Source organism: Anser brachyrhynchus (assembly GCF_964034855.1).
Source record: "Anser brachyrhynchus genome assembly, chromosome: 2".
In the NCBI taxonomy this organism is placed as follows: domain Eukaryota; kingdom Metazoa; phylum Chordata; class Aves; order Anseriformes; family Anatidae; genus Anser; species Anser brachyrhynchus.
Window position 1 is genome coordinate 45,187,302 of NC_137695.1, and position 13,986 is coordinate 45,201,287.

Below are 13,986 nucleotides of genomic sequence, written 5' to 3' on the forward strand. Positions count from 1 at the left end.
CTATCCAGACAAAGAATAAGATGGGCCCTATCATCCTTCAAGACCTCTCCCAAGACAAAATCCAGCATAGAATACCATAACAGAAGGGAGACGGAGGTCAAAGACTCCATAACACTATCAGTTATTTAGACATTAAATTAAGTTGGAAGGGACCTCTGGAGGTCTTCTGGTCCAGCCCCTCATTCAAAGCTGGACCAACTTAGACTAAGTTGCTCAGGGCCTTGCCTAGTCAGTTTCTGATGAGATTGCACAGCCTCTCTGGGCACTTGCTACTGTGTTGGACCATCCTCATTATGAGGACTTTCTACCTTACATTGAATCTGAATTATCCTTGCTGCAACTTGTGACCATTGCGTCTCAGCTTTTTGCTGTGCACCTCCAAAATGAGTATGGCTCCCTCTCAATTTCCTTCTAACCATGTTCTGCTCTCACATAGAGCTGAGTGTTAGCCTAAGCCACAGTGCTAGAAAGGTTTGATCCCCAAAGTGGCAAAAGTTCTGTTTGTCTTGCATCATAGGCTGCTTACAAGGAGAGCTTAGTGGCATGGGAACACAAAGCTACCACAGGTCCCATTTGACATTGGGAAAAGTATAAGTAAACCCACAAAAACTGAAGGTTTGAAGACCTATATATCTACCAGTCCTTATGCATATCACGTAAGCAATAGGCAGTTCCTCAGCTCCTTCAAGAAAGGGCCACTTTTTTGACTAAGTTATAAGTACATGGTGCAGCAATAACAGTTCTTAAAATGTTCCCAGAAGGAGACTTGAATGATCTTTCTGATCACTCAGTGCCATAGATAAGAGGTTGTTTAAGCTACACATATCTCAAGTGGACACTAACTGGACAAGGACTAGCATATGACCTTGTGATCAGAAACAGAATAAAGCATACTCAGATAAGGATAATTTTACACTTGCGGTATAAGTCAACAGCATAAATTATACTGGCATACGGTGTTAAAAAAAAAAAAAAAGACCAAGTTCTTAAAAATTATTTTGAAAAAATTTACTACAAGCCAAAAAAACCCACGCCACTTCTGAGTCCACTGGATTAGTTACCTGAATAGCTTACTAAATAAATAATTATTATCACTCTAATGTTTAAAATGAAGAAATTATCAGCTTACTTCTTTCTTACCATTGTAGGTTATCCTTGGTTTCGTCAAACACATCACAAGATGTAAATCCATTTCATCAGAAGATACAAATTTTGAACATACAGGGCACTTGAATCCTATGAAAAACAAAAACATGTAAGCGTGAGTACACTTGACCATGTAGCAAATATTCACATTTAAGCCAAAACACTATTCTCCACACATTCAAAGCAAAAAAAAATAAAAAAAAAATCTGGCAGCTTTTCAGTTTTGACCTGACTTTTCTTACATGAATATAATTCTCTTGATTTCAAAAGACCTCAGAATGAACCATTGTTTCTGCAGATGGATCTGTTGCCAAGTGTAAACGTGTCACCACCTCTGGAATGTAAAGTTTCACAACAACTTCAAGAGCAGTTTAAGACAGGAGAAAGAGGATAACATGACTCTACCAAAACAGAAATTAGAAATGTAGGGAGCATGTAATCATTAAAATCTGAACCTGGGCAGGAACTCTGAATTAACAGCATCACTTTTACCAGGAATAGCGTTGAAAATTTAACAAAGGATCTCAGTTTTACACCTCATCAGGCAAGCTGCAGCATCCTTCACCAGTCTGGGGCACCGGGACAACATTAACTCAAGGGTGTCACCTCACCTACTGAATCACTAATATTTCCTGTAGCACCGAATTTGTTTGACTTTTCTCATCCTAGCCAAGCATGACCTTGTTTAGCTAGTGAGGTCACAGCCTGAGGCAACGCGGGATAAGGAATAATTAAGACAGTCTGGATTGTGATGCAACTGCATAATAGTCCATGACAAAACTACTTAATACTTTAATTTATGTCATTACCATGTCTTCCAGTTAAGAAGACAAGATTGGCCGGACAAGTTTTAAGATCCACAGAAAAGTCTGAGTGGTAGACTGATTTTGATCTGCTGAGTAATTAACGTGCAAGTGAGAGACAAAAAGCCACCCAACAGGGATCTTGATGTAGAAGAGCTGTTAAGAAGTATGCCTACAGGACAACACAGAGCAAAAATATCTACATAAAAATATTCAAAATCTGTGCTCAATGCCAACTCCTTAGTTGGCACTGCAGGAAAGTAATGACACAGGCGTGTATAAGTGGACATTGCATCTCTAGTATGAACATCCCAGCCTGCTCCCATAGTCTTTACTTTGTTGCCCCTTGCTTTTGTACCTCCAGCCTCAGGAGCCCACGATGAACTGAGTCAGCCAAGGATATCGAGTGATTCGATGTTGCACTTTCAAGTTACTGATGCCTGAGAATTTTGATCTTTTCTGGTAATTATTATCCAGATGTAGATCAAGCAACCAACCCGAAGCATTAGCACTTGAAGAAATGCACTGAATTTATCAAGGCAAGAGTTGTTGTTTTTTTTTGGTGCAGCTAATAGGAAGCAAGTCAAACCAGGCAACTGGTAGCACACATGGGGAACTCGGAGCAGCAACCGAACATGTACGCTGGAAACCACTTCCTGAGATAAAGTACAGCTCTGATTCTTCCCGTTTTAGCTACAAGTGCTTCATATCTGCTTGTTCTTGTTTCAGTGTTGCACTTTATTTTAAATATTGCTCCTCTCTCTTTTTTTGCTATCCCTCCCCAAACCCACATATTTACAAGTAACAGTTACACCCACAGGTTAATGAGCACAAAACAACCAAACATGTATTTTGAAAAACAGGTTGGGAGGATTAATTTACTTGGAGAAGGCTCTGTCAGTGACCCTTCAGCCACTGCTCTCTTTCCCCCAGGCTGCATCTCAACATGACTAAAATCTAAAATCTAAATTAGTATCTTAGTCCTCCAAACACCCCAAACCACCCGAAGCTGTTTCGTTATGGTTTTCTTCAAAAACTGACCTAAGGGTAAGTTCTCTCTCAGCCATTATCAGCCAAATGCAGCTGATTACTCTTAAGTCTAATCACAGTCAAAAAGCCTACTAATACCCATGCCTTATTCTCATTTATATGCTCCTGCTAGGCACAACTGACAACATATTCTGATGTAAAAAGGCACGTAACTTCCTTATATGCTGCAGACCAGTCCTGCCATGCCAGAAGGGAGTGTTTGCATTACAGCAAGTTAGCAATTATGTTCATGGCTAGTTAAGCACTGGGACAGTCATTAACAAGTTGCCTCTGCTTTCTGGACAGAACTCTTCAAGCTATTCCGCAGGGTCACCAACGCATCTAATTGGCAGTGACAGGGGGCAGGGAATAAAACACCACTAGTTTTTAGAACCACTTCTAAAGTTAACAGTGGTATTAAAAGGGGACCTATCCCAGGAATGCGGGGAGGGAAGACTTGAATCCAAATGAAACAGTAGGGAGAAATTCTGTATATAGTAATAATAATAGCAGCAGCCCTCATCAGTGCAAGCAACAAAAGGCTTTTCCTTAAAACCATGCCCAAGGATAGACAGCTATGAAAAATCTTTATTGGTTATCCCACCAGAGTACTCAGCTGAATGTGCTTATATTACCATGTGCCTGTCCTTAAGTCTTATAAACTGCCCAGATTTTGACAATATAGTACCTTGTGACTTATCCAATGTCAAGGAGGAGCTGAAGGTAACAGGTAAGCAAATACAAATATCCTCCTGACACAGCAAGTCTGGAAGATGACTGCTATAGCTGTATTCAACATGCAGAACAATACCTCACTTACACCTAACACTTAACTAAGACTTATGGACCAATTTAGCAGCCAGTGGTAAAGGTTTCTTTGTGGAAAAAGATGTTTTTCCACTGACCAGCATCAGCTGAGTGTCAGAGACTAGCATTACAGCAGAAAAAGTGCCTTGAACTCTCTACACCTGAAACATTTTTCAAAGGCAAGTGAAATCCCACTTCTCATTTCTTCCCAGTGTTGTGCTGCAATAACCAGCTCCTGGATTTACCCATCTTCCTCAACAGATGCACCGTGCATGTTTTGTGTGAAGGATGTTAACATTTCCAACTCCTTTAGCAACCCCAAGGAACAAATTATTTTGAATGTAGACGCTATTTTCAGGTGTATTTTAAAAGATAAGTGAAATTCCAACACTGTCAACAATTTGGTGTTTTCCTTACCTCAAATCAGAAGGCAATAGTTTCATGACCCAGTTTACAATTAAGCGCTCTGCAAGAACAAAGACTCTATTGTACCACTGTCCAGTAGGCTAACAACGTCTATAGCCCATGTTTGTTTTTACCACCAGTTTCAAGGAACAATTCTGATAAACTTTAAGAAAGTTTCACATGACTTCAACAATCAGCAACAGGTCAAAAATAACTTGTTCTCTACTTGACTTGTTTCACTGGGTTTCGTGGATAAACACTGTATTCACAGTCATCCGGATGACAAAATAGAAGTAGTCATCGGATGAGGTGGCATCAGGTTAAGTGTCCTGTAAAAACTTCCAAATGCTATCTACAAAAAGATAGCACAACAGATGACCTACAGTTCTAGACAAAAATGCAACTCTTATGAAGTTGCTGATTTCTCAGCATCCCTTATCCTCATCCAAGATAAGCAACTATCACTTCTGTATTAGGGTCACCACACAGTTGCAAAGCTGTCCTTCCTTCTCACATTGCAGAGAGGACATTGCCTGTGATAAAAAAGCATGAGCCACCTCTCATCCCAACCTCAATCACCTCTCAATCCCAATCTGTAGAGCAGGAAGGAATTGAGCACCAGATCTGAGCAAGCACAGACATCTAGCTGACTTCTGCAAGTGCAGGCTTAAGAGAAACCAGAGACAAATTCTTACAGACTCCCATCATCTAGTTTCACAATCCTGAGTACAATACCGAAAGTAACGTATTACTTAAACCAAACCCACAATCCTGGAAAGAAGTGCAGTTACAAGAAAAGAGACAGAACAGAAAGAAACAGAAAGTTACAGTGAAGCAACTTAAAAATTCCAAGATGGCAGAGAAAGTTTGAAATAACGAAACCTGTAAAAGTAGCAGGAATTCACTATTCAGAAGTGAATTCTCTCTCTCATTCTCTCTTGAATGTATCACTTTGTTCAGACTGCCATCTTTTGCAAACAAACCTACAGTTATCCAAGAAATCCTATTGTTTCCCATATCCACGTACAGAATTTGCAACTTCAATCTCTGGCAGGCTTGGAAACCATCCACAGGGACAGGTTGGTGAGTGGCCACTCACATTATCCATACCAGCTTCAACCTTTTATTGGTATTTTATTGTGGTTGCCTTCCTTTGCAAACAGACTACTTAGCAAAGCAAACAAAATCTCAAATCCATCCAATAAATAACACAAACTCCTGGACCGCTACAATTTTTTGCAAAAACATTTTGGTATTATTCTGGAATACCTTTGGGGTGGTCCTTTTGGTCAATGTTAATGTCAGTAGTACTAATGACAAGAACATCACCAAAATCAAACTAAAAGTATAATGAAACTAACTGTCCTTTAAAAAGAAATATTGAATGCAGTCAAGTTTTTGTATGCTTGTGTTTTCAATTAAGACAGATAAATCCATCTCCGTTTACGTTTAAGCAAGTTGTAAGCAAAGAGAAAGCTTTACATACACACAATTTTGCAAAATGTATTTGGCAATTAAGAAGCCTGACAAATGTTACTTACATACTTGCACTTGTTCTTCAGCATTCAGAGAAATAAGTATAGACAATCTGGAAGCACAGCATCCAGTAAATATGACGGTATGCAGGGTGGAATGCAAGAGTATTGTCACAAATAATGCCTGCGTAATGATGCTAAAACAGACCTATCAAACAAAATGCCCTTCCCCAATAAACAGGAAAGACTTTGCTGAGAAACATGGTTAGAAAGGATGTCAAGAGGTAACTGAGTTCATCCCACACAGGGCAACTGGGTAAATGTACTTAGAGGATTTAATCTGCCCTTAAAAATCAACTAGTGAAACACTTTACAACTATCCTAGCCAACCTGCAATGCTGATCAGCCAGTCCTAGAGAGAAAATCTTCCCTTCTCTCTAATTTGGCAGCTTTCACTTACCAAAAAAGGTTTATTACTTCTTATGTGTTCAGTGGACATTGAAAACAGTTGGTAACTGTCGTTTGCGTAAAAAAAAAAAAAAGCATGCTCACACTAGAAAATGCACCCTTCGTCTTTTTCCACTAGACTGCACAAAACCAGTTACTCTAATCTTTCCTTACAGGCTCTGGTATCTAAAACTTTTATTCCTATAGCTGTCTTCTGGACTCTGTCCAACATTTAAGTATTGGATTGACAAAAATTGGGCAGAGCTTTCAGGCCAAACCTTCAGAAGTCCTAAGCAGAAATGCATGGTTACCTATCATATTGTTCTGTTACATCAGGCGTTGAGAGGAGGATATATCCTTTACAGGCGTACACACACTCACCCTGTAAACAAACCACCAGACTGCTGTCCCATTCCACTCACAACAACCCCTACACCCTCAGCAGAACCGTTACTAGCCACGTCCCATTTTGCAGTGGTGCGTTTCATTTCCCCTCACGTTTAGTACCTCTCATTTGTCCTTTTTAACCCATTTTGAACATTTTTCTAATATGTCAAAACTAATGATGAATGCCAGTTTTGCTTCCAGATCTTACAAGTCTGGCACTAGATTCCATTTTTAAAGTGTCTCCCAAGAGGATTAAAAATGAACCCAACGTAGACCACTGCGATACTCCACTTGAATTGCTCTCTTAGAACAGGAACGGGATTTTTCTAAACTATTTCTGCATTCACCTACTTTTTTTTTTAATCTAGACTATATTCTCTAAGTCTGCTGATGCAAATATCAAACAAATAGCATCAATGTTTTATGTTTATGTACAATGCATCGGCTTCTTCAACTTCTTCCTTTTATATTTAACTCTGTAAAGGACTATGAAGCAAGATTGTAAGAACAGCAGAAAAATAGATGGAAAGAATTCAGATTCTTGCTGAAGTAACAGTCCTGGTCAAGTTAAATTTTTGTCACACTCTTCTTCTGTAATCTAATTTGTAACGCTTAAAGAAAAAAAAAAAAAAGAGCTCCAGTCAAGACCACATGTCAGAGTTATTTGGCCACAGAATTCCCTCTTCTCTTCTCCTCAGCCAGCTGAAATGGAAAGACAGAATGAGTAATTCCTTAAACAAAAACCATGAAGCTTTGTACATGAAAGCACATTGCTTTACCAAAGCTAACATCTTACCTGGCAACTTTACCCTTACCATCAAAGGGAATAAGATTAATTCATACTAATTTAAGAACAGAGAATTGGCATTTTTTAACTGTCTTCAAGAAGTAGAATGTTTATAAAATAAAGAGAAGAAGAAAGAAAAAGTATTACCAGTTCCCAAGGAACCCTCTAAATGAAAATTTCTAAATGCTGTAGCTCCCAATACAAGTGGCTACTTGGAGACAGTTTTTCGTTTTATGTAGAGACTTGTTTTTATTATGGGAGAAAAGATACATCTAGTTGTTTGGCTTTCATCCTTCCTTACACTGTCAGTGGCCTGAGCTGAGAAAACCCAGCACCATCTGGAAAGACCTCTGGAGATGAAAATAAAGAAAGATGTACCTCCTTCAATTTGAGAGGGAATAGGAAATCATATACTAACAAAGACAACAACATAAAAATACCAAACTCTGTCATTTTACAAAACTTGACCAGATTAAGCATAAATAGTTTCTTCTTCTCAGTACTTGATTTTGCGCTCCTAAACTATAGTGGTTTCTTCACCCCTTTTGTGCCATAAAACTGAAATAAATACACTTGTGAATTCCTTGATGAGAACAAGGGATCTTCTCTTATATATATATATATATATATATATATATTATTTTTTTTATTTAAAGCTCACACAGCACTCACAGGAAAGAGAAGAATAAATGAAATGGAGAAAAAAAAATAAGACTGAAATTTATTTCAGTTAAGGATAAACTCACAGGAGACCGTAGAATAATTTGAGAAGATGTGTTTGGATAATACTTCCTTCAGCTCCTAAGCAAAAGCTGAAGAAAGACAATCTCACTACGTAACTTCTTTAACTCCCTTCATCTTGTTAACTGGGTGAGATCTTCAACAGCAATCACTGAAAAATAACGCAGTACAGAACGAAGAGCAGGAATTGAACAAGATATTTTCTTATTCACGAGTAAAGCCTTTATCAACTGCACAACTTCAGGTGTCTAATACCAATGTAAAACACATGATAATGACTATAATCGACAGCTGTGCACTTTTAGAAACTGAAGAGCAATAAATACAGCCACGAAAGTAGAGGTGGGGGGAAAGCCCCATGCTAAAATACCTTGAAAACCAGAAGATAAGATTGTAGGTGGGAGAGACTTGTAGAAAGGGTGATTTTCTCTCTTAATACAAAAATAAGAACAGCTGTTACTAGAGTAACAGCTTTTCAGGAGCGATATTTTAGATCAAAGCTAGCACGAAGCACAAGTAGAAAAGACCTTCTTAGCTCCACTTGTGTGTAGGGGGTGTGTGGTCGGGTGTTATCCTCCCAGCCCACCATCTGTAGGGATCTGTAGTCAATATAGACGACAGACTGCTCAAACCTCCTTCATCTGAACTCCTCCTGAGTCTATGCATTTTCAAATTTACAAGCACAGTGACATGACCAATTTTTAAAGTGACTTTTACAGTATCAGTTGTCTATTTAACTTATTATTAATTGCTTTTCAGACCTGTCAATTTCCCTACCACAGATCCATACCACAAGTTTCTCAGTGGAAGAGAAGCAGCTTAAGAAATACAAGCATGAACATAAACTTGTGTTGGAAGTTGCTTTCAGTAGATCTAAAGGTAAGAGCAAGCCTCAGCTGTCTTGGGGAAAAAAAAAAAAAAAGAAAAAAGGCTCCACATGGACTCTAGATCCAAATGATTTCAAAAAATTTAGCCTTCTGTGTATGATGAATGCTAGAAATCACAGAAATCATGCCAGAAAGCATGGTCAATGATTTTGGGCACAAATGTATTTAATTTGCACATTGTAGGCAGGATTAACTTGGCAAAAAAGCTTAGTTTTTCCATTACCAAATGATGCCAAATAACTCACTGCAAGTCAGCTTGGAGGTCTGAAAACTTCATGCAAATGAAATAACTTCAAACGCTTACTTGGTAGATATTAACATATTCCTATAATTTTTTCCTACCTCACCTACCACAGTTTAAGTGCAGAGTATTCTTTTTTTCTCATTCCTATTCTCTCCTAAACCTAGGTCTTGGGGTTTTTGTTTGTTTTCTTCCTTCATTTTCCTACACCCTCACTTTTCTCTCGTTCTGTGGAGCCATATTTTTCTCAAACACCCAAAAAAGGTCTCTTCCCATTCATCACTTCACAATGGGAGGTGGAGAAGACAGGCAGGATAACAGTGTCCCACTGTTCTACTGAAGTAGGCTCTTCTGGAGTGACTGAGTAATTTGGCAAGACAGCTACTTATTCTTATGTAGAAGGAACCAGTTTGTTTACACCACCACCACCCTTCTCCAGTGTCCATAAAGTCAGTACTTTGACAAATCCAGCAGAATTAAAGAAAATGCTTTCAACAGAAATCACATAACTTAAAAGGAAGTATAGGAAGAGCTGCTCCAAGATCAGAAGAAAGAATGAAGTCCTACTTTTTGAAAATGCACAGACATAAATATCTTGAAAACTCGCACTGTACAATGCAACAAATCTGATTAAAATTACATGAAGCATGATAGTAAGAGAGGGGAGGGTGGCTGTATCATGCTGAGAGTATATTTAATGCGAGCTAAAAGGAAAGAGGTGTGATGAGAAAATGGCTGAATAATGGTTGACAAGGATGACTAAACCGAACACGTGAAGACAGAGCACCTTGTCAGACGCAGAGAAGTCTTCTGAGCAAACTAGCCAAAATGCATATAAGGTCTTATGAAAAAAAGAAATGGGAGAGACAAAGTAAACACTGCACTTGAAACGCAGCAGACGGGAACAAGGGAGCAAGCCCCAGGAGAAGGCAGCATCTTAGAAGACAGCACAGATATGGATGCTGCTTGACAGCATGCAGAAGACAAAGTCTCTTGGAGAATCTGAAAACTAGAATTCTACTACACAAACAAGGCGATAATGGAGACCTGAGAAAGCACAGCATTTACAGACAACTGGTCTGCTGTCTACAAAGTTTTTACCAAAGTAAGTGAGGGTAAAAGGAAAAAAAAACGTCCTCACTAAGGCAAAACTTTGTAAGGTCTGGTTTAGTTGAAATACTTACCAGTAACCTACTTGTTCCTGCAGAAATAGAGGTAGCAGTGACAAAGAAAAAAGGGGAAAACCAATCAATGACAAAAAAGTCAGTACAAAGTATTAAAGAGTACAACTGGGAAGAATATATGTAAATAAAAAGTTAAATTATTATATGGGATGTTCTCAGGAGTTTCAATATTAACTTTTTAAAAGATGTCTTATTTTAACAGCATCATTAAATTATATATCAAAAGTAGTTACGGTTGCATTTATCATTCAATGTATCAGAGTTAAACGTAATAAAAGCTCAGTTTCAAGAGAGTCAAGGATAATCATTTCACAGCACACTTGTTTTCTCATTTTTTTCATCCCATTTTTTAATCATACATACAAAAATTTTTATTAACTAGCACAACAGCAGACTTTTCTACATTATTATATTCTTTACTTTCCCTTTTGAGCTCTCAAAATAGCAATCCTCCACAAAAGGTGCCATTTTCTTAAATCTGCAGGGAAACTAACCTATGGATATTCATTGACTTGAAACCAGTGAAAGTCAAGCATGTTTGCTTTTGTTTTTTCCAAACAGAATAAAGGTATGATTTACTAATGAGGACTGAACTTAGTAGAAAGGCCTGGGCTGAAAAAAATCATTCACCTTCAGCACAAAGGAATTTTGCTTTAGGAATAGCTTACTAAAAGTGTTGATGTGTTCACTTATCATAAAGTTGCCTTCTGGGTTCTAAATGGAAAATTCAGCTTGGAGAAGTTCACTCTTCATTGACTGCTTTAGTCTTCCAACTTGGAAAATATGTACCTTAGTATATAAACAATTACAGAAACTAGAATGTAGGTTTATAAGGAGACAGCTTTTTAACAGAATCATTAAAAAGAATCTTTCAAAACAGGGAGAAGACCAAGGGTTAGGAAAAGCCATAATTTCAGAAAGGTGTATATTGGAATTAGATTGTTAAATCTCTCAGGATTAACATCATTTAACTGTTAAACATGAATTCTGAACAAATTTTAATAAAATGAGAGCAGGTTCTTAAGTTGGAATGATATTTTATTTAAGTTTTATAATTACTAATTCTGTAAAAGCTCTTATTTCTAAGACAGAACCGTTTAATAATATCTGGGGAAACAGCAAAGTGAAGAAAGCATGCAAAATGACTAATAGGAGCAACAGTAGAGAGGATACATAACTGCTTCAGAAAAAGACAGAACTGAACCCATAAACAAATAACTCCCCTAACCAAGTTTTCTCAACTGCTGTCTGTGAAAGCTAAGGAAAATCAAGCTGGTGACTTGCATGCTGTAAACATGTCAGTCATGACAGATCTGCCTACATTTCCAGATTTTTACCTTCAAGAGAGTACATAACTGCAATATTCTGCAAAATCTTACTCACGGAACATCCATGAATCGCAAGCCAACCGTAAAATCCCATGTCACATCACTCCTACCTCAGCAACCAAGTCAGCAATGTAATTCTCACTCTTTTCACGTGAAAGATACCGCTGTTTGAACAAACTCTTAGGAAATATTTTGCGCACTACTTGAACTTCAAATGATCATTGTAGAGAATGCTACTGATCATTTTCTGTTTTTCTTGAGTTATAACTGCTGCATTGGTCTATCAGTCAAAATCATCTGTTCAGAAATTCGCTCACAGATACTTACTTCAAACAGCTACCCTTAGAGCAGAAACATCTCGTTTACATTAACCAGATCATGCTGAGGAGGTGCACATATTCATGCATGCACACACACACACAATAGACTGTAATTGGAACAAATTAATTCAAATGACAGATGTTTTGACTTTTCAGCAGTTTAAATAACGACATATTAACTATAATGCTTTTATTTATCCAATTATGGCTTCTGTTTATTACAGTATATGCTTTCAGTGCTTTATTTATCCGTAACACCACTGAAGGTAAGAGAAGTTGTAACTAACGAGTATGGCTTGGTCTCCACCGTTCATATAAAATCACGATCTATCAACTGATACATATAAGCATTATACATTAAAAAAAGACACAGTCTTGAGTTTGAATACTGAGATGACATGAAACTACAAGATGTCAATAAGTTATATTTTTATGTAAAAAGGTATTTTTCTTCTATTTTAAAACAACGGAATAAAGACCAGTCATAGTTAGCATTCATGTTCCTGGAAAGCCCTTATAAGAGCAGGGTCATAGCGTGCCAAGTGCTGCAAGTATGTTTGTTTGCATATGTGCATTAGTCCCTCCTCTGAAGGGCCTACACTCTAAAAAGAGGAGGAAAAGCAGTGGTACAAAGGGAGCGATGTCTTCATTATACACTCCAGAAAGGCAGTAAAACTTGCCTGAGCTTACACAGCAGGCCAGGCAATTCTCGTAAGTCTCTAGGCATTACCTTATATAAAAATGCCTAGCTGCCCACAATGACATTGAGACAAGGGTAGCAGAAAGAGTAACTCATGACATAAATCAGCACTGCCTCACCACATCAGATTACCTTCTTAACCGGAGCCTTACCTAATGAGGTAGCAAGGCTCTACCACAGATCCCTAAAACCAGAGACGAAGCAGCTAGATCAAAATGCTCCAAAAAATCTGGTTTTGAAAGAAGAAAAGAGCTCTTTAGGCCAGCAGACAGAATGGCAGTCTGAGTTTGCCTGCCTCTCAGCTCTTTGAGGCGTTCAGCCCTTCACCTCACTTTTGTCTCTTGGCAGCATCATCTCCTCTGCTCTTGCTGTCCCCTCCTGCCATGGACGTCACCTCGCGTGGCTCTGCACACCTCCCCAGGGACACTGGGGCAGCCTGCTGCATGCCGCTGCATTCACTGGGCTGCCAACAGCACCTAAAGCAAAGTGGAGATGGATAGGGCCGAAACAGCAGCTAGTGGGCAAAGACCATTAAGGTAAAATAAACACATTACACAGAGCAAAACCAAAATGGCAACAAGAACAAAACAACCAACCAAAAGAAAAAGACTGGGGGCTTCTAGCAGAAAAGACAGGAGGATGAAGAAAGCACACTAAATGTGTGGTATATACATACTTCAGCAGCAAACAACTTTAAAGAAAAAATCTTCCATAATGCATGCTAACTAACCCAGTATATACTCCTGCTCAAACAACTAGAATTTCATTTCCTTCCAATTCCTGCTTTTCTAAAGGGTAAGGCACTCATTAAAAATAATTTATGAATCTTTCATCACTACTTAGACATCTAAAGTCTGGAGGTAAGAAACACTACTAATAACCTAATGCCAAAATGATTAATTAGAGAGACAGATTTACTTCCATTTTCTCATTGTAGCCTTTCACTCTAGGTTGAAAAAAAAATATATAACTTCCCAAAATCTTCTGTGAAACAAACAGCAGTTCTCAAAAATGTTTTCAGTAAAAAAAGCCATCCTCCAAGCCAAAAAGAATTTGTACCCTTAAATATTTGGCTACAAACCAGGTTTTGAGAACTGCGAAGAATTAACATTACTTATAGGCATTTTTCCATTTCAGATTAGATTGCCTCCTTCAACTAAGGGGTGCATTAGTCTCTTAGAGAGACTTCTCGTTCAGCAGACAGAAGACGCACTTTCAGCATCTTACAAAACAAAAACCTCCATGATGCCCTTGATGGATAACTATCTCACTCTTAAACCTTATTATCAGTTTTCCAAA

The 13,986-nt window shown here is 38.2% G+C and overlaps 1 protein-coding gene across 1 annotated transcript in view; it reads right to left on the minus strand.

The window, feature by feature from the left end:
* The window catches only part of ZNRF2 (zinc and ring finger 2), a 60,299-nt gene that overhangs the window by 28,526 nt on the left and 17,787 nt on the right, over positions 1 to 13,986 (minus strand). Inside the window, 1 exon segment of the mRNA XM_080578316.1 lies at positions 1,141 to 1,236. Within this exon segment, the coding sequence (XP_080434442.1) occupies positions 1,141 to 1,236 (96 nt within the window).